This window comes from Oratosquilla oratoria, chromosome 8, assembly GCF_046742065.1.
Source record: "Oratosquilla oratoria isolate Oo_2021 chromosome 8, ASM4674206v1, whole genome shotgun sequence".
Taxonomy (NCBI): domain Eukaryota; kingdom Metazoa; phylum Arthropoda; class Malacostraca; order Stomatopoda; family Squillidae; genus Oratosquilla; species Oratosquilla oratoria.
The window spans coordinates 23,200,870-23,223,649 of record NC_134784.1 but is presented as its reverse complement, the minus strand read 5'-3'; the positions used below and the strand labels follow the sequence as shown (position 1 = coordinate 23,223,649).

Below are 22,780 nucleotides of genomic sequence, written 5' to 3'. Positions count from 1 at the left end.
GGGAAAAGTCACAAAAATAAGTCACGGAAAAAAGTTACAAAAATAAGTCAAGAGAAAAAGTCATAAAATAAGTTACGGGAACAAAGTCACAGGAACAAAGTCACGGAAAAAAGTCACAGAAACAAAGTCACGGGAAAAAGTCACAAAATAAGTCACGGGAGAAAGTCACAGGAACAAAGTCAGGGGAAAAAGTCACAAAAATAAGTCACGGGAAAAAGTCACAGGAACAAAGTCACGGTAAAAAGTCACAAAATAAGTCACGGGAAAAAGTCACAGGAACAAATTCGCGGGAAAAAGTCACAGAAACAAAGTCACGGTAAAAAGTCACAAAATAAGTCACGGGAAAAAGTCACAGAATAAGTCACGGGAAAAAGTCACAGGAACAAAGTCACGGGAAAACGTCACAAAAATAAGTCACGGGAAAAAGTCACAAAAATAAGTCACGGGAAAAAGTCACAGGAATAAAGTTACGGGAAAAAGTCACAAAAATAAGTCACGGGAAAAAGTCACAGGAATAAAGTTACGGGAAAACGTCACAAAAATAAGTCACGGGAAAAAGTCACAGAAACAAAGTCACGGGAAAAAGTCACAAAAATAAGTCACGGGAAAAAGTCACAAAAATAAGTCACGGGAAAAAGTCACAGAATAAGTCACGGGAAAAAGTCACAGGAACAAAGTTACGGGAAAAAGTCACAGGAACAAAGTTACGGGAAAAAAATCACAAAAATAAGTCACGGGAAAAAGTCACAGAATAAGTCAAGAGAAAAAGTCATAAAATAAGTTACGGGAACAAAATCACAGGAACAAAGTCACGGGAAAAAGTCACAGAAACAAAGTTACGAGAAAAAATCACAAAAATAAGTCACGGGAAAAAGTCACAAATTAAGTCACGGGAAAAAGTCACAGGAACAAAGTCACGGGAAAAAGTAACAAAAATAAGTCACGGGAAAAAGTCACAGAAACAAAGTTACGGGAAAAAGTCACAAAAATAAGTCACGGGATAAAGTCACAAGAACAGTCACGGTAAAAAGTCACAAAATAAATCACGGGAAAAAGTCACAGGAACAAAGTCACGGGAAAAAGTCACAGAAACAAAGTTACGGTAAAAGTCACAAAATAAGTCACGGGAAAAAGTCACAGGAATGAAGTAACTGGAACAAAGTCACGGGAAAAAGTCACAGAAACAAAGTTACGGGAAAAAGTCACAAAAATAAGTCATGGGAAAAAGTCACAGAGAAGTAAGTCAAGGGGAAAATGTCACAGGAACAAAGTTACAGGAAAATAAGTCACAGTTAAAAAAGTGACTCCAGTCAACCGCTTTATTAATTAAAAGAACTTTTGGATTTTATTAAAAGATGAATTAGCTCATTATATATCTACATCTGATCATTGATCATTTAAAAGATTACATAATGACACAATAATTTAAATATGAACATCAAAACAGAAAATATAAGTAAAAGGTGACTCCAATCAACAGTTTTATTAATTAAAAGAGCTTTTGGATTATATTTAAAAGATAAATTATATCATTATATATCTACATCTGATCATTTAAAAGATTACATATCTTTGAAATAATCATACAATAATTTGAATATGAAAATCAAAACAGAAAATATAAGTAAATGTGACTTTTTCCCGCTACTTTGTTACTACTTACGAATATGCATATATACCAGAAAAAACTATTTCTTGACTCATTTGTTCGTTTGTTTAGAATTAATATATTTGGATCTATTTGATCATCTATCAATACTCTTGTTAATAGATTGGTTTGTTTGTGTCTATTTACTCATGAGCTGACATTCTTATCTACATGTATACTATTTTTTTTCATTTATCCATTAGAATTCTTATTAACACTTCAAATAGTTTATTTATGTTTATATGTTAATTAGGTTGCTTGTGTTTATTCATATATGAATGTCCTTATTTATTCATTCATTAAACTATAGCATATCTACCTATTCTTTCTCTACTTATTTGCTCAAACTATTTGATAACGAATTATATATAGTTGTCATAGACCAAATAACTCTGTTACCAGAATTATAGCTATCAGTTGTCATTGGCAAGGGTCCGAGCAAGAAGGATCTAACGTCTTAGAGAACCGAGGGTGATCTGTCCTAGGTTCCGCCGCTTGTCATCATATTAAAACCCGCTCCCGTTACTGCCCTGACCAGTAACTCCTCACTTTTCGAAATGGGCAGACGTACACGAGAACAGCTCCTGTTAGACTCCTTGACAAAAACCGACGTTGACAAATTTTGTCGTTCTGGACCAGGGAGACAAACCAGGCGTCAAGCAGTGTCTCCTAAGAGCGAATCTCCTAGATGTTCTAGGAGGGCGTTAGGCAAATCTCCTGAGGTAATTGTAGGTGGACATGGTCGACGTCGTAAGCCTTCCAACGGTCCCTGCGTCCCAAAGCAAGGGACGTCTAACAACTCTAATCTACAATCCACGAGTTCGTCAGGTCAACAAAACGGCCATGTAACGAAGACGAGGCGGACCGATGGTGAGATTCTCTTGGCTTCTGCTGAACGCTTCCTTTCCTCTTCGTCTGCTGTGAAGACGGAGGTGTTGCCCCAAGGTCGCGATAACGCGACACCAACAGATGTTCAACTTCCCGGGTCCTCCGTCCACGTAAAAATTGAGAAGAATGACTGCAACGACCCGACTATCGGAGCTACGTCAGCTCCGACAACCAGCATGCCACATGCTGCTGCAGCATATGAGAATTCCGACGTTGGCGAAGGTGCCCAATGCCAACCACGCAAGACCATCAGACGCCGGAGGGGGTCTACTAAAGTCACTTTGGCAAAGCGACGTTATACGTCTCAGATGTCAGGTCGGCTCAACGGCCATGTAGCTGTGAAGACAGAGGTCTCACCCCAAGGTGAAGATGACGCGACACAAACGGATGTCCAACTTCCCGAGTCTTCAGTCCGCGTAAAAGTGGAGATCATTGACAACGACGAGACTATGGGAGCTCCGTCAGCTCCGAGAACCAGCATGCCGGGCGGCGCCGCTGCTCCTGATGTCTGCGCCACTCCTCCTGCTGCTCCTGGTGTCTGCGCCACTCCTCCTGGTGTCTGCGCCACTCCTCCTGCTGCTCCTGGTGTCTGCGCCACTCCTCCTGCTGCTCCTGGTGTCTGCGCCACTCCTCCTGCTGCTCCTGGTGTCTGCGCCACTCCTCCTGCTGCTCCTGGTGTCTGCGCCACTCCTCCTGGTGTCTGCGCCACTCCTCCTGCTGCTCCTGTTGTCTGCGCCACTCCTCCTGCTACTGATGGCGAAGTTGCCCGCAAGACCACCAGACCTCCGGGGGCGTCTACCAAGAAAATTTTAGTAATGCGACGTCCTCCGTCTCTTCAAAGGTCCGACGTACTCCTCAGTTCCTGCATCCCACAAGTTCTGCCATCCAGCAACTGCACCCAGCAGTTCCCCGCAGCATCTCCTGACACTGCCCAAGATAACAGTTGTCGACCAAAGGTCAGGCGTAACCCCGAGAAGCTTCTGTTAGCTTCATCTGAGAGGGCCCGGTCCCGTGAACGTGTTCGATGTGATGTGTCGGGTTCTTCGATTGTGTTTGCCGTCTCTCCTGAACAAGAAGAAAATGGTCGCCACCATGGTGACGTTGACATAGTAGGTGCTCGTCCTCCTGTTGTTCGTTCTAAGAACCTTGATGTAGGTGGTTGCGCGTCTGGCCCTGGACATCCCTCCATCCTTCCCGACGGCAAGAAAAACCACCCTCCGTCTACTGCTCGGCTAAACAACGGAAGCAGCACTCCGGTCACTGATGGCCGAGCTGTTCCAGCAAGGATTCATGCACCTGGACAAATCTGCATATCAGGATCCCCGAAGCCACAAAATCTTGGGCATTGCCATGATCCCACACGTCGGCAGGGAGCACCAGCTCCCACGAGTACAATGGCTCGTCCTTTTAAACCTGCTGCTGTACAGGAAGTTGTTGGCAACAGTTGGCCGCCCGTGTCTACTGCTCTGCTAAACAATGGAGGCAGCACTTCAGAAGGTGATAACCGTCCGGTCATTTCGACGATCCCTGCGCCTCGACAGCCCGCTGGACAGGGCTTTATGTACAGCGTGGGAGCAGAAGCTTCTGCGAGTTACTTGACTCGTCCTGTACAGGGAGGTATTGGCAGCAGTTGGCGTCCCATGGTCAGGATCAACCATGGGCAGCCTCCATGTGTCGCCCGTCCTACAATCTATGGAAGGGGGGCGGCAGTGCCTCAACATCGTGGGAACATGTCCGCGGGACCGGTTCTTCCACCGCCGCATGCTTCTGCTCTACAGGGTGGTATTGGCAACGGTTGGCGACCCATGGTCATGATCAACCGTGGACAGCTTCCTTTGCCTTCCGGTAAATATTTCCCTCCACGTATCTGTGTTCCAGGTGACCAGGGTGTCGGTGGGATGATTCAACATCGTGGGGATATGTCCGTGAGACAGGTTCTTCCAGCTCCTAGACCTAGGCCCGATGCCTTCCCTGCCATCAACCCAAGACTGCCTTATTACCCCATGGGAACGACAGCAGCTCAGTTTGTTCATCCAAACAGCATTCCTGCAGCGAGGCCTGTGTGGTCTCCATCTAATGTCAACAATGTTCCAGTGTTGGGCATGCCATTTGCACCTCCTGTGCGCATGTTGCCTGTCCAGTACAACGGACTCTCCAACAACATCGACGCAGGAAGTCTGGGAGTACGAAATCCTGCGCATCCCATCATTGTCCCCGAGATTCCCCGGCCCATCGCTCCACAGCAATGTGGGGGCATTATGACACCGGGGCTTGGGTACCCTCAGGTTCATTCTCCGGCTACTGCTGGCTGCAACAGCAGCAGGCCAGCACCAGTGGGTCTTCTGGCTCCTGGTTGTAGTAGTACTTCTCCAGGCCAGAAGGCCATGACTCCGGTACCTGGGCATTGCTTCGTTGGTCCCAGGAAGCGTCAGCGTGAGGAGGAGCACTGCCTCCAATCTCCCCCTAAATATGTCAGGGCGGAGAACTCCCAGAGGATTCCTTCGAAGTCCTCCCGCCCTGTGAATGACTACAAACACCCGCGGGACGATCCTAATACATCCCAGATGTCATTCCTAGCACTGGTGGAGCTTATGGAAAAGGAAGAGGCAGATTCCTATCTTGAGCGGAGGAGGATTGTCTCTGCCAAGAAACGCCTCAGATCCGCGACCACCAAAGTTTGAAGTCTATTGATTCTGTATTTGTTCCCATAATCGTGCACTACATTTTTAATTGTGAGACCCTTCTTTAACTGAAGGTCATGTTTGTGATTTTATAATGTCTCTTTGGAAGTAAAGTCTTATTTTAGTATATTTTTGTTATTCATTCATTGTCTGCAGGCCCTTTAATTACCTATGCTAAAATTGACACATGTCTAGTGGGTCCATGAGTTTACTCTGATGGAGGAAAGCAGATTTTTGTCCTCCCCCTTCGTAAAACAATTTTGTTGATACTTGACAAATTGATATGATTAATGTTATTGATACGAGTTTTGAGATTTTCTAGACTTAAGATCTAGAGTGTTGCTTTGAACGGAATGAAGATTTTTGACAACCCATTCGTGCCATCTAAATAGTTTTATGGCACAAACTTGTAGTTTGTAAAATCCTCACTGCATTTTCAACAAACTTGTTTTCTATGCTACCGTATGATTTCAATTCAACTCGGAAGATTACCAGTGCATGTCCTGCGGTGCAGTTTCGCTCCCCAATTACGCGACTGTTTTCTTCCCGAGCATCAATTTTACAGCGATGCTGTCAAATTTGTTGCTTGATATGGTGCAATGTTATATTACATTGCCTCTGCATTATGTTCACATTTTATAATGGCTTTATTCTTATTGCAAAATAACGCTATCTGATTATATAACAATAAATTGAATCTTATGTTATATTATATTCATGTCTTAGTATTACAACAACTCATTTAGCATTACATAATGCACCGAAATAAGAACAACCCATAGTATCTTATTTTGCATCGAAATAAGAACGCATTAGCAGGCCCTTTACCCTGTGCTGCAAAATCTATAAAAATGAATAAAAGTTATTTTTCACCATTATTTCTTACCATTCAGAAATTATAATGTGGAAACTGGTGTTGCCAAATACGAATAATACAAAAAGAGTGAAGTGCCCAATTTCCAGCCCCCTTGCAATGCCTGTGCACGTTACCGCATTATTTTGCATTACATAATGCATCGAACGCATGACAGTAGATGTCCATGCCGAATAAAAACAACAACGAATGTTGTATTCATATTACGTAATAACTAGATTAAAGATAGTCCACATTTTACTTGTGGACTAGCTTGAAGAATTTTCGGAGTTTTGTGATCATATAATCACCTTAAGTATAGATGCTAAATTATGCGATCCGGTAGTAAGTATATGTTCAGCGTACAGCGGAGACATGGCCGATGAACAGAGCTCACGAAGTGCAGGCCAGCAAAATCGCAGAACCTTGATGAGAAGGGACCTAACAAATGTGGAGGGAGAAGAATTATGGCGGTGGAGGGAGACCGAAACAGGGGAGAAAATTAACTGTCAAAAGGACAACGTGTATGACCAGTGATCGGGTCGGGAGAGTTGTCAGAAAGACCTACCCTACACATATATAATATATATACTACACAATTGAATATCATATTTGTATTGCATAATGCAACATGACATTTGTACTGTAATTACAACATAATTATATTTACATTAGTAATTTATTATGCTATATTGTATAAATAACTAAGTGGTAAAATTGGACCCAAGCTCGTCACAATGAGAGAGCAGCATGTCTGTATGACTAAGAATGGTCTACCCAAAAGAAAAACAATGTGATGACGGAAAACTTTATTAATACGTCGTTTCGCTTGTTGCATTTTTGTGAAGTGCATAGTTGTGCTGCAGTACACGTCTCAAGGTCGATGGAGCCCACGGATCAATTGTCCGGGTGTAGGACATTTATTCCCCGCAGTAGACAACGAGACGAAGATCTTCACAAATCCAACAATTTGGAAGTAGTGTGCCAACAGTAGGATAATCCAAGACATCAGGACAATAGAGAAGACTGACAACAAATCCGGTGTCGATCGGATTCCGTGATCTGGGTGGAATAAGTCAATGGGGAAACAACACGCGACCTACGTGTAGGCACCATATAATTGTAAATATTGTGTATATATTGTTAGATCGGGAGATATGTGTTTTCTCCTTACATAAAAGTATTAAAAGTTGCTGTATATTATTATAATTAGTGTATTTTGTTTGGATTTATGAATAATAATATTGTAAGAACCAAATGTTCTGTTCGTTCATTCGGGAGTTTTCCCGCCTAAACTTGGCGTCAGGCTCGACAGTAAACAATGATGGTATCCCATTGTTTCACTAAAATTGGACACTTCAACAAAGAGAGCACAAGAAGGGGCCCCATCTCAGCAAATAAAGGAGGATATCAAGAGAGAGAACGGGAAATTGACTTGTAGCAATCCATCACTCAAGAAGGACCACCTGTGATGACCCCCCGAGACTCTTCAGGGTATCACCGTGACCCATTTAAGAAAATTTGAAACGGTGAATCTTGTGAAAAGGCAAGATGAAACACTACTTGTGGTCAGGGCCCTCACATGGGGGGTGAGGGGGGCGGCAGTTCTAGTCTGGACATCCCGGTCATAAGGCTGACAAAATAATTATTTTCCTACCTCCATTGTACAAGGGGAAAAAACCGTTGATGTATGTATATAAAATTCAGGCGGGTATATTCACCTTGCTCCTCCACGACCGTTATCGTCCTGGGGCCGTATACACAAAACTTTTTTGTTAGCCTTAACAATCTCTGCTAGCTAACAGAAAACCACTAAAAGTTATACACCAATGCTTAACTAACAACTGTTAGCTAGCAAACAGTTGTTTGTCAAGTACCGCTAAACAGCGCTGTTAGCAGCTTATGAACATGTAAATGGACGTATTATCAAAAATTGCACGCATAAAACAGTGTTATTAATGCAGTTGTTCAGAATTTATTAATAAAGTATCATGATAGCACATAGATATCGTATGTATGGGTTTTTAGAAGTACTTATTAACCAACGACAGATATTTTTGGACGAAGGCGCATTGTACAGGCGGCCGTGCCACAGAGAAATCTTCCGACAGAAGACTCAACAATAATTTCAGAGGACATAGACATGGCAGAAGAAACACAGAAAAAGAAAAGGAAGCCAAACTGGTCACAAGAGGAAACACTCCTCTTGATCAACGTGATTATGGAGAAAAAATAATAATAAATGGGCGATTCAAGCCAAGTTTAAACCACAAGGATAAGAGGGAGGCATGACAAAGCACGTTGATGCTATGGTATTGTTTTCTGTTTACATATAAATGTTCATCGACATTTGGAGCCCCAATTCTAATGTTTGTGCCATCTATGGTACCCACAACACCGGGAAACCTACAGTTTTCCATGAACTCTGCTTGTTTTACTTGCACTTCTTGGCGAGTCAATAGGAATTTTACAAACTGAGTTACAATATCTGGTTCTGATAGTGCATCAATTGTTTGAGTAATGACACGGCTGATTGATGCTTGCGAGGTCCCAAATTCGTCACTGCTGCATTTTACCTGTGGCTAAATATCATAGGGTAATTGCCACCTTCGTCTCAGGACTCAGTGGTCGATTCCGTTCTGTTCGGGATTGAAGTTTGTCCCTCACTAAATCAGCCATTTTTATTATACCAGCACGGTTCATTCTGAAGCGTTTGATGAGTTCGTCGTCATTGTACTCGTTAAATATGTCCCGTCGCTGTCGATAAACTCGCAGTCATCTTTTTAGTTGTTGTTGCTCCGCCATCTTCTCTACTAACAGGAACTTGTTAAGAGCTTAATAGTCCTCCTCAGTACTTTTAAGGCCCTAACAAGTTTTCTGTATCACTGTTAGTGCTTAACAGCTAAATGTTAGCCTTAACAGGAATTTGTTACCCTTAACAGCTATTTGTTAGTGCTAACAAGTTTTGTGTATACGGCCCCTGGTGTTTGGGTGGTGGTGAGAAAGAAATGGGGATATATAGGGCGACGGTTACACTTTCAACACACAGATTCATTTAAGAATATTTTTCGTTGAAATTCATAATTTCGTACTTCATAATTGTTACCGAGTTGCATTATATATATATATATATATATATATATATATACATATATATATATTATATATATATACATATATACATATATACATATATATATACATATATGCATATATGTATATACATATATGCATATATATGTATACATATATATACATATATATGTATACATATATATACATACATATACATACATATACATACATATATATATATAACTTAAACCCACTCTCGGAGAAAGATAAGCTGAGATACAGAGTAAACCGTATCTCGGCTTATCTTCGGGTTTAAGTTTTATTTTATTCGTGTGTTACGACACCTACGTTACTTGATTTGATATATATATATATAGGGTGAACAGAAAGTCCTTGGACTTTCTGATAATTTTTTAATTACAGTACATATTCTAAAGTACATATGCTAAATATCTTGTTATTAAACTATTAAATATTTGTTTCTTGCAGCTATATTGAAAATATGAGCCAACGAGAGGCCATCATTCAGCTCCATCGCGCAGGGAAAACCAACTCTGAGATTACTAAACTCCTTAAAGTTGCCAAATCGACCGTGTATCATGTTGTGAATAGATTTAAGGAACTTGGTACATCTGAAGATCGTCCTAGGAGTGGAAGACCTCGCACTGCTCGAACAAAGAAAGTGGTTAACGCTGTCCGAGAGAGGATGCGGAGAAACCCAAAGAGATCCATCCGAAAATTGGCTAAAGACATGAATTTTAGCAACACTTCAATGAGAACCATCGTGAGAAAGGATCTTCGGTTGTCTCCCTACAAGATGAGAAAACGGCAGTTTCTTACACCTCTCCAAAAACAAAAGAGACTTGAAAGAGCACAGATTCTTGTCAGAAAACTGAAGACAGACACGGCAGCGCAAGAGATCATTTTTTCAGACGAAAAACTCTTCACAATTGAAGCTCAGTTCAATAATCAGAACGATAGAGTTTATGCAAAGTCTTCTGCAGACATTAAAGATTCTGTGAGAACAGTTTACCGCCGCCAAAAACCATCTTCTCTCATGGTGTGGGCCGCTATCTCCAAAACTTGGAAGTCTCCTCTGATTTTTGTGGAGCAAGGGGTTAAAATCAATTCAGATCGCTACATCAACGATATTTTGGTTCCAGCCCTTGAAGAGATGAAGAAACACTTCAAAGATCATCCCTTCACTTTCCAATAAGATGGTGCGCCATCTCACACCTCAAGAAAGACTCAGGACTGGTGCTCACGTCAATTTCCAAGATTCTGGAGCAAGGAAATGTGGCCTCCCTCATCGCCTGATTTGAACCCCATGGACTTTTGTGTGTGGTCTTTGTTGGAGGCAAAGGCGTGTTCCGTTGCTCACTCAAGTGTTGATGCTCTGAAACAATCACTCCAGCGGGAATGGGTCAAAATACCCCAGGATAAGCTACGTGCCTCGGTCGAAAACTTCCGGGAGAGAATTGAGAGAGTTATCCGAGTGAAGGGCGACCACATTGAAAATTAATTAATGAGATTCATTCTAGTATTGTAAGCTATCATTGTGATACCTTTTTGATGACATTTAATTTATTTTCTGTTAATAAATCGTTTTTATGTTGGTCCAAGGACTTTCTGTTCACCCTGTATATGCTAAAGTGATGAAAATGCCAATATATATATATATATATATATATACATATACATATACATATACACATACACATACATATATATATACATATATATATATACACATATATATATATATATATACATATATATATATATATATATATATATATATAACTTAAACCCACTCTCGGAGAAAGATAAGCTGAGATACAGAGTAAACCGTATCTCAGCTTATCTTCGGGTTTTAAGTTTTATTTTATTCGTGTGTTACGACACCTACGTTACTTGATTTGATGAAAATGCCAATATTTTCTGTTTCTAAATAAGAATATGAACTATTTTGTATGAAAAAATAATTGAGGAAATAAATAAAAAACATACTGACAATGAAATCTAATATATCCTTGAGTATTCACCTTGGTCTTTGGATCACGTGCTGGGCTAATTTGTATGAAATAAGTATCAAAACAAGGGAGCATAAAAACAGTTTTTAAGAAAACATTTATTACAAATTAGTCAGGTTAGGTTAGTTTTTAGGAAAACATTTATTACAAATTAGTCAAAGCTCATTATATGTATATGTGTGTGTGTATTAACAAAACTCCCACTCCCACATACACCCTCCAAACATGAACCCATGCATGCAGACAGACGCGGACGAAAGTTTATACATCACCCTCCATTCACTCACTCGCGCGGTAGATAGCATACTATAGTAGCACCGATTAAAGTATGACTTTTTTCCCTTTACAATGACATAACAATAAAGATAATATGTAAAATAGAACCAGAGATATAGCTTATTAAAGGACAAAAACATTGATTTTTCGAACTCGACTCGAACTTGGGATGTCACTACTACCTCACGAATCTTTTACCAGTAAACTGCCGGTAATTTCGGTAACGCTATTGTTGTTCACCGGTAATTCCTGTATTGAAATTGGCGGTATTTACCCAGCACTAGTGAGCATCACGACACGTCTTAATTCTTTTCTACGCCCTGATGATTTCGACCAACATGGTCAACAAAAAATAATATTAGTTTTTGTGTTTTTTACTCTTAAGGGTATAGGGAGGGCTTCAACCGGAAATATATTATAAACATATAGCTATATAACAAGACAAAATACTAATTATAGTATAAAATAAGAGATAATACAAAATAAAAACAAAATATACAAATACCTTATGTAAACAAATTTATAATTATTATTTCATTAATACAAATAAGGTAAAATTATATCATGCACAAACCAAAATTATATTTGTACACAACTTGTAAGAAAAATGAAGGAAGGAGAGGGGTAACGTCGATATATTTTTTTTAATCGCCATTGCAACTGTCAGTCCCGTAGAGGAACTAAAAGATATGAAGAGTTGCTTATATATGGGAAATGAAATCTGGGGTGGACGTGAACCGTAGAGTGAGGGAACAATGACAAGTCTTGGGGGGAATGAAATGCGTCATGAGAAATGGATATCAAGGGATGAATACAAGGAGACTACGATTGCGCCGTCAACACGAGAGACAGAGACGAGGAATTTACATATATTTTAGATCAAGTGTTTAAGAAGTCCATGAGACTATAAAAATAACCGAGCAAGTGGGTCTGCCCCACATCTATCACATCTCTACTTTCCTCCCATTTCATTCTTCCCTTCCACTAAACCCCCAAATTCCTCCTCTCCCCCATCTTATGTATCCTGCCCTCCAACTAAAAAGTACGATGGGGGTGAGCGGATGGTGTAGCTCTCTGAGACCCACTCTCCCCCCCCAAAAAAAAGTAATCGACAATGAAAAATAATGGTAATCCATTGTTTCACTAAAATTGGACACTTGAACAAAGAGGGCACAAGAAGGGGCCACACCCCAGCAAATAAAGGGGGATAACAAGAGAGAGAACGTGAAATGGACTTGTAGCAATCCATCACTCAAGAACAGGGGTTCTAAACATTTTTTCTCCAATTCCCCACTTTTCAGTGAGCCAACTCTCCATTTCCCACCACAGCATCCGTCTTTGACAAATTCGATTTTAACCCATGCAGTGTTTAGTACGTAAATATACGCTTTGCTTTTTTTGTGCCATTTTACGGCCCTTCATTTTTGTTTGCATATATCAGATTTTTAACTAACAGTTATCACATTCCCCACTTGGCAACTCCGCCATTCCCCACCAGTGGAGAATTCCCCACAGGTTAAGAACCACTGCTCAAGAAGAACCACCTTTGGAACATGATAGCTCAGAAATGGTTTACTCTGGACCAGGCAGGGGTCACCAAACTACGTCAGTTCATCCGGCACCGCCGACGGTACTTGAATTTGCTTGATAAAATGTATGGAACACGAAACTTTGTGATACAATTAAAATTTAAATATTATAAAATGAAGTATATGAAGTCAACACATCGGAGGCGATTGACTGATGAACATTTGAAAGCAAATCTCTTGATTGGATGCAGCAATTCCAAACCAAACATTGACGATATCTTGAAAGCCAAACGTCAGTTTCGCAACTCTCACTAACCTTTTTTGCTGCTTAGTTTGTAAGATTCGGATATGTGCAAACCACTATGTCTGATGTAACTATCTTTTTGCTAACGTCGCTTCTTTGATAACTTTTTAGTAAATAGATATGTTGGTTGTTTTTGTTTTTTGTGCATGGCACGCCACTCACCCATGATTAACATGGAATGCTAAACTTAGTTTTTCGTTTTTTTTTTCCCAGAGCAGCTTTCGTTCTGGCTTGCAAGTATTCAACAGAATGATTATGCGCCCCGCGCTCGTCATTCTTTCAGTTGTCCGGCCCGCAATGAAAAAAGTTTGATGACCCCTGGGACTCTAGACCAATGGTTCTTAAGCTTTTTTCATCCTGTGATGACCCCCCAAGACTCCTCAGGGTATTACCGTAACCCCTTTAAGAACTTTTGAAACGGTGAACCTTGTGAAAAGGCAAGATGAAACACTACTTGTGGTCAGGGCACTCACATGGGGGGGGGGGGCAGCAATTCTTGTCTGTACATGCCGGTCATATGGCTGACAAAATAATCATAAATTAAGTCGGGGGGGGGGACGCCGCCCTGAGCATCTCAAGCTTCACTTCTCCCGTTGCCAGATAGGTGAGGAGGATGTCTGCAGGGTGGACGGGGGTTTGCGGCGCAGGTAGTGGATGTACGCGATCGAAAATTATATACTTTGAGCAAAGACACAGCTATATAACAAGACATAAAAACTAATTATAGTATAATATAATAAATACTACAAAATAATATCAAAATATACAAACATGTTAAGTAAACAAATTTATAATCATTATTTTATTAATACAAATAAGGCAAAATAATATCATATACAAACCAAAGTTATATTTGTACAAAACTTGTAAGAAAAATGAAGGAAGGAAAGGGGTAACTTCAATATATCTTATTTAATCGCTCATCGACCCCCTAATAAAGTTTAAGATTTTCTATAGACCACCAAACTATTAATTTACGAATTATGTCAGTTCATTATTATCATTATTGGTGTTGTTATTGTCATTAATGCTATTATTATTATCATTATTATTATTAGATTTTCTATAGACCACCAAACTATTAATTTACGAATTATGTCAGTTTATTATTATTATTATTGGTGTTGTTATTGTCATTAATGCTAGTATTATTATTATCATTACAGTTGTTATTATTATTATTAAGTGTTATTATCATCATTATGATTGTTATAATTTTTGTTGATATCATTGTTCTAATTCTTTACTGTGGTTCTTGTCTCATAAATCACTTTTGGTAATTCTAAACTACCATAGTCACAGTTTTCGTGTTTGTGGATTTTACTTATTCTATTCGTTTATTTTTATTTATTTATTTATTTTTATTTTAATCCGTTATAAAAGGGCCAAATGGCAACATTCATCATGGCAACGGCGTTCCAATAATAATAGACACTTTCACATATACATGTTTTAAAATAGGTATCTATAACTTACCACTAGGTTTGATACTGATATTGTGTATTCTTTATTATATCACGGTAATATTCAAGCCAGTAATATTACACTAGTTCGTCTTCTTGATGTTCATTCACGATGTGGTCGAGTGTGAGATTCTCCCTACATGCACGCCATCAGCCATCTTCAATAATTCGCTTTCGAGCGTACGCACGCTTTTGTAGTACATCTTTAAGTTTAGCTACCTCCATTATAGGGGAGAAAAGGCCTTTGGTATACGTGTGCTAATTTAAGTGATTGATAAAATATTTTACATTGTTAGTATTCTTTCATTACCCATCCTCGTACAGCCTTGATATCATCACCTACGCTTGTGTTACACACGGGAACATAGCAACCGCTTGATGGGCTGGGAAAAGACAGAATTATTGGTACATGATGTCGGCAAAATCCAATTATTTTTTTTAGAGTAGTCAACATACAAAGATCGAACAAAATGGAAGCATGTTAAAATATTCCACAGACAAAATCTTGCACTTCACACCGTTTCCTCTCTGATTTTGTCCATCATCAGTGGACAAATGCCCCCTCACCTTATTTCTCCTTTCGCATTAGGTCATCGGCGGTGGAGAGATGTCCTGCACATGGACAATTGACCCTGTTCTTCCTTAGGCTCCAATGACACCCCCCTGTAACTTCCTAGAAATATTAGTGTACCATGCCTTGATGAAGTTTAAGCAGTAAAAGATCGTACTAACAAAGCCTACTTCGTCCTCACATGACGTGTCTTTTGGTAGACAGGAAATTACAGAATATCATGAACAGGGCTGCTAGGTTAATAAAAGGTGTGGCAAGACGTGACAGAATTACACCTGTACTAGTAATAGAGCTTCATTGGTTTCCTATTAAAGCCAGAATTATATTCAAAATTTGTGTTATGGTATACCAGACAATTAGACATGGGGAAACCAGATTACTTAAGGCAGATACTGGACGATCATCAACCTGGATCAGCTGTATCACTTAGTAGCGATGATTCTTTTATGCTGGTTGAACCAAGTTGTAATTTTCCAATGGGATTTAGGGCCTTCAGGACATTTTGCCCAAGGCTATTTGATCGACTTCCCAGAGATAAAGGAAAGTGATAATGTTGATACTTTCAAGAAGAAATTGAAAACGTACCTATTTAGTGAATGTTACACTCAAGACGCAAATTAGTGAGCGTCGGAAAGACGGAACGGGAGTCGAGAATAAACAGTGATGATGATGATGATGATGATGATACACAGGGTTTCTCTCTCCTTAGCTTTGGGAGACTGGAACTTGCACACTGATCTATATAACACCTGGATAGCGTATACGGGCCGTGGGCTGCCCCAGGAGTGAGGCCAGCGGGCGGGACATGGCCGCCATAATGGAAGTACCAAAACAGCTAGTGTGAATCGCTCCGCCGGTCATTATAACACCATTTTTAAATCAGTGTCATGGGAGCTGTCGTGTTACTCTCGTGGCCTGTGATCCAAGCATGATTGGGTATATAATGGCCACACAATTCGTCGCTGCTGGGCCCTCCATGTACATACATACATACATATACAAGGTGTATATCAAAATAGCATCATCACAATAAAACAATATATTGATATTTATTACCTCTGGCAGAAATAACCATTTATATACATAAACTTGTGCATGTACAGTATATGGATGAGTTGGCATTGACAAATTATAATTCCAGTATATATTATAACTTCAAGGGAATGTTACACAGACAACAAATGGGATAATGATATATAGTCAAAATATTATAGGGATAATAATATATCTATACTAGCATTTAACGGAATAAATATCCCTATAACATTTGATTACTGTACTGCTTATCGTTATTGGTGCTTGAATAAAAAAAAATTGATAACTCCTTCCTCACTTTGACACCGGTTACTTTTTGAGAATACAATTTGGAGATATGATGGAGCCTGATTTTGCAGAAGCACGTGACGATACACTTGATCAAATTGACGATGAGGTTAGAATCCGGGGTTGTGTCGATCATGTGGAAAGATAGAGAAATTGCCATATCTATGATCTAAATTGTTTCAAATAGTAAAATATCGCATTAAAGTGGTGAACATGTAAGGGGCCATTCAAAGAGTATGTAACGCATGGTAGATGCGATGCGTTACGAGGATGTGGGGGTGTTTTCAACAGTGCTACGCAACGCTAATAATGGTTATTTATATTCATTTATCAATTTATGTCATAAATTATGCACTGAAATAGTATATCCTACAGATCGAGCAATAAATATCGAGCAAAAAAATCCAAAAACATCATACCATGTTTCATTCTTTGATGCAATCGTAAACAATTTCACACAGGACAAATAAAAATGAGTATGTTTTGGTGAGAAGTCAAGGGGGAGGGGTGTTTGGCGGATCTGGCCTACACTTGATGGGGGTGCCGAGTTGTAATTAGTTGTAATCAGTGTTATGTAATACAGGGAGATGTAACACCCAGTGTTACGCAATGTTACATGAGGTGGGGGGTGTCGAATTTCACCAGAAAAAACGTTACATAATTTTTGAACGGGCCCCGAATAGTAATTCAGCCCATCTAATATGAATTCCTCACACTTCACAATATAGAAAAAGCCTACACATGTAATCAGGAAGAACAACTGGTTCTATACAGCTACACAGCTCTGGACAGCGTTTGAGCCTTATAAGATATTTTTAAATGATAAATATCTATCCTGCTATTGCCACGATTACATTCGTGACAAATGGGTTGCTGCTAGACCTCTATTTCTTACGATAATAAATACAAAGCATTAACATGACAACACCTAACAAAACAGTTGGTGGGCAACATTTTATGGCTCCTGATGGCCGCATCATTTCTTGATGGGTATCGGGATATTTTGGGTAATAAAACCTTAATTTACTTACGAGTGGAAGGACTGCTCACATCCACCTTTTCTCCGGTTGGTGCAGTTGAATGCAGCACAAGTTGGCATTGTAAAAGGATCGTTGAATATGTATATGGGAGCGAAAGCTGCCGAGAACTGTAATTGTATCAGATCAGTGATCGCGTGGCGCGACTTTGTTTTGGTACTAACATCATGGCTGCCGCCGACCTCATAATCTCGACAGCGATCCGTGATCCAGTTATATCTAGATCAGTGCTTGCACCACCAACAAGGGATAGAGAGTGGTTGCCAATGAAAAAAGGAAAAGACAAACTCTAAAGGGATGTTCTTATATGCCCCATATACATATATCCATGTAACGAAGCATTGGGGGTAGCACAGCTCCTACTGTCTGGCCTTGCTGATGAAACAGTCTGGCTGTATTGTCTTAAAATCAATGTTGCGGGGAGAGGGAGGACATCATTCATCCAGGATAAGTATTTATTTATGTATCTTATTTGTTATCTACATTATTATAGTTTTTGTTTATTAATTTATTATTATTATATATTCTTTTGGCTACCTCCCTTGTAAGGGGGGAAAAGCCTTGGTATATGTATGTCTGATTTTTTTTCGCATCCGACCTAGATATGGACCAAAAGGTCTCCTGTCGGCATGCTCCGCCTTTGTAATCCTTTGAAATAAACAGGTGCAGCTTGGTTGTATATCTAGGAATTGTCAACTGTCTTGTTTATATATATTAACACCATCTCTAAGAGGGTGGAGGGGAGTGGAATATGTTGGGATGGAATGGGTGGGAGTGGTTTTTATGTCTTTGTTTTTGGCTACCTTCCATGTAAGGGGTGAAAAGCCTTTGGTATGGTATATGGTATTGCCACCATAAGTACTCTCTGGCAGTTTCTTGTTAAATCCCTATAGTACTTGTTGAGTGATGTTTATGAGTAATGTGCTAGTTTTGTATCGCCATGGATTCTCTGACAATTTGTTTGGTTTCAGGATATGGACTGTGTGTGTGTGTGTGCCATTTCCCAGATTGTTGGATAGCTAACATACAATCTAACAAGATGAGTTGACCAATCGTCCCTTGTCAGGTCTCCATATGCGAAAAAGTTGGAGAAACTATTCAAAGACGATGAGGAGAGATCTCAGGCTTGCTTCAGAGACCAAATGCCAGTCCTTCGGGGCTGCACCTCTCGAGGGTGGTGTGGGTAATGATGGACTTAGACGATGAGCAGAAGATAGCTATTATTGCCAACAGTTCACCAGTTGAGTAAAAGCAGCAACGACTGCAACAGCACTGTAGGAGAGAGGGCAAACGCAGAGTATGGGATCCAATGTATTTAACGTTTTGCCCAGCAGGGATTCTTCAGAAATAACCTGAAGAAGCCCTGCTGGGCAAAACGTTAAATACATTTGATCCCATACTCTGCATTTGGCCTCTCTCCGACAGTTCACCAGTTCTTGCAATATGGACAATATTACACTGGTACCATGAGAATCTGCTGTGGATGTGCTGTGTCTTGCAACACTGTTTCTGACCCAGGGTAGTAGACAAGATGCAGGGATGACCCGTCATCCCGGAGGTGCCAAGATACGAGGGAGGGAAGTGGAGTATGTAGGGGATGGAATGGGTGGGAGTGGTTTCTATGCCTTTGTTTTTTGGCTACCTCCTGTGTAAGGGGGAAAAAGCCTTTGGTATATGTATGTACCAAGAGAAAATCTTGGTTCATGGCATTAAGCTAGTAGGATAAGGTGTATGAATAGATAGCATTCAGCTATGGGAGCATTGATGTGTTACATTAGAAGGAAAGGAGTCTTGTCTTGTATCAACATGTGGAAATGATTTGGGTAGATGGGAAGTACATACATACATACATATACCAAGGCTTTTCCCCTTACAAGGGAGGTAGCCAAAAAGGAAAAGGCATAAGATCATTCCCACCCATTTCATCCCTGAATACACTACACACCCCTCCACCCTTCCTCTCATCTTAGCACCTCCTGGTGCACATCCACAGCAAGGCCGCTTCATTAAATCGGCGTCCCCCCTCTCCGTCCCTCCATGCATAAAAGGAGAAGACAGGGAGAAATCCCTTCGGGTTGCATCAAATTTTGCTCACACATACTACCTCACCCCCCATTCCACCTCATGCATCACAAACTCATCCATATACAACCATTCTCCATTCACCCGTCTTCTGCCCTCTCCCGCCCTTCCTCAACAGACGTTCCCCTCTTCCCCAAAACCCCTTTCACCCCATCCATCCACCTCATCCTAGGACATCCCCTCATGTTCACTCCCTCCACATCTGCCTTCCATACCTCATTTACTAGTCTTTCTTCACTCATTCTTTCCATGTGTCCAAACCATCCTAATATTCTTTCATCAACCCTGTCTCCCAACTCCCTTTCCACCCCTGTTCTCCTCCTCATTTCTTACTCTATCTAGCCTAGTAACCCCCATCATATTTCTCAGAAACCTCATCTCAAACACATTCAAACTCCTCTCTTATGTTCCATGTTTCTGCCCCATACAGTGCTGTTGGCACAATCACTCCTTCATACAGTCTCCTCTTAGCATCCATTCCCAAATGTCTATTCCTCATTACACTCTTCAATACACCAAGGCATTTACTCACTTCTCTCAATCTACATTCTACCTCCACCTTTTCCTGCCACATTTGCACCCAAGTATCTAAAACTATCCACTTCCTCCAGTCGCTCTCCCCTAATGCTCACTTCCAGTCTACTGACATTTTCACCCCTTGTACATCTCATCACCTTACTTTTACCCACATTTATCTTTAGCTTTCTTCTATCACATACTCTCCCAAACTCTGTCACCAACTTCCTCAATCCCTCCTCCGATCCTGCCACAAGCGCAGTGTCGTCCGCAAACAACAGCTGGGTCACCTTCCACTTTTCTCCGTTTCCTACATCCATCTCCAATCCCTGACCCACTACCCTTGCATTTACCTCTCGCACTACCCCATCCATGTATAAGTTGAACAGCCAGGGCGACATAACACATCCTTGACAAAGTCCCACCTTTACCTCGAACCACTCTCTCCATTTCAAATCCTGACAACCTCTACTACTCTCATAAAAACTCTTGACAGCTCCTAGAAGCTTTCCTCCTATCCCGTATATCTGCATAACCTCCCACAGTGCCTTTCTGTCTACCCTATCATAAGCCTTTTCCAGATCCATAAAAGCCAAAAAAACATCCTTCCCCTTTCCTATAGCTTTCTCTCATATTTGTCTTACCACAAAGATCTGATCTACAAAACCTCTACCCATCCTAAATCCACACTGTTCCTCTCCAATTACTCCCTCTGTTCCTCTCTATCAAGATCCTCCCATAAGCCTTCCCAACTACACTTAACAAGCTAATCCCTTTGAAACTACTACATTCACACTTGTCCCCTTTTCCCTTGTAAAGTGGAACTATACAGGAACTCCTCCAGTCCTCCGGTACTCTACCCACTCTCCAGCAAACATTAAATAACCTCACCAACCAGTCCACCATCATTGTACCTCCTTTTTTTAGACATTCTGCATGGCATCCATCCAGACCAGGTGCCTTACCTGCTTTCATCTTAACAACTGCCTTCACCTCATCCTTCCTCATTTTTTCTCCATTTTCCTCACTCATCACTCTTATTTTCTTAGCATTTCCCACTGCAGCTATCTTTCCCTCCCTATCCTCCTTCACATTTAGCAACTCCCTAAAATATTACGCCAATCTTCCCCTTACTGCCTTCTCTTCCATTATCATCTCTCCATCTGCACCTTTTCTTCTCTACTTGATTCGCCTCCTCTTCCTCTCTTAATTTCTTTCCAAAACATCTTTTTATTACTTTCAAAATTTTCTGTCATACTCTTACCCCACTTCACATCTGCTCTCCTCTTTGCCTCCTTTACATTTTGCTTCACTTTTCTTTTCTTTGTACCTCTCATATGACTACCTCGTCCTATTTTGTAACCAATCTGTGAAAGCTCGCTTCTTCTCTTCTACAACCTTCTTTGTGTCCTCATCCCACCATTCACTACCCTTTCTTCTATTTCCTCCTGTCCTTCTTGTTCCACACACCATCCTTGCACACTTTGTGACTCCCTCCTTGAACCATCCCCATTCCTCCTCCACACCTAGCTCTACTCTATCCTTCAGCTTCTTCTTGTACTCCTTCTCATTTAATGACTTCATTCTAAGCACCTCCCTATCTTTTGTCCCTTTCCTCTTTCTCCATCTATCCTCCACTCTCAACTTACTTTCCACCAAAAAATGATCTGATATTCCCCCACCCTCTCCCCTTAGCACATGTACATCCTTAACTCTTCCTATCATAATCCTATTTACCACTACATAATCCATCAACGCTCTATCTACCACCCTCTCCCATGTGTACTTATGCTTGACTTTCTTCCAGAACACTGTATTTGCTATCATCAACTCTTTCTAGACACATTTCCACCATCAACTCTCCACTACAATTCTTTCCTGGAACTCCACATTTCCCAACCACTCCATCAATTGGACCATTTCCTACCCTAGCATTAAGGTCTCCCAGTACTATTACATTGACATGGGAAGTAGGAGAACCATTCTTTCCAGTTCATCTTGCAGGCCCAATTGCATGTACCCAACAATGGCCCCCTTCCAATACATGATGGATGATTTGGTTTAATGTTGCAAATTTCCCCTAGCAAGAGGCTAGGAAAGTGTCCTTTACAAAGGACGGAGAGGGGGGGGGGGGGTCGCCGAATTTATGAAGCAGCCTTGCTGTGGATGTGCTGTGTGTTGCGACACTGCTTCTGACCCTGGGCAGTGGACAGGATACAGGGATGACCCGTCATCCAGGAGGTGCCAATATAAGAGGGAGGGAGCAGAGTGGAATATATAGGAAATGGAATGGGTGGGAGTGGTTTCTATGCCTTTTTCTTTTTGGCTACCCCCCATGTAAGGGGGAAAAGAGCCTTTGGTATATGTATGTATATACTCTTGGTCCAACATGCTGGTGACAGGGTTTGAACTTCCACCCCCTTGATCTCCGCTGAAAGTAGCAATGTTCTGGCCTGCTTGCATCCCTTCCAATGCATACATGTTGTTTAAGGAAATGCCAA

General features: G+C 40.8%; 1 protein-coding gene across 1 annotated transcript; it reads left to right on the top strand.

The window, feature by feature from the left end:
- The first annotated feature begins 6,953 nt into the window (after positions 1 to 6,953).
- On the top strand, positions 6,954 to 10,361 carry LOC143027326 (uncharacterized). Its single transcript, XM_076188599.1, has 2 exons — positions 6,954 to 7,060; positions 9,635 to 10,361. Exons 1-2 carry the CDS (start codon positions 6,954 to 6,956, stop codon positions 10,359 to 10,361), a joined length of 834 nt encoding a protein of 277 aa, XP_076044714.1.
- The last annotated feature ends 12,419 nt before the right edge of the window (positions 10,362 to 22,780 follow it).

Excerpts from the sequence above, each read along its gene's own strand:
- LOC143027326 (XM_076188599.1), top strand. The coding sequence starts at position 6,954 with ATGGAGCCCACGGATCAATTGTCCGGGTGTAGGACATTTATTCCCCGC. Across the intron at positions 7,061-9,634 it reads TTGGAAGTAGTGTGCCAACA|CTATATTGAAAATATGAGCC; the intron begins GTAGGATAATCC and ends TGTTTCTTGCAG.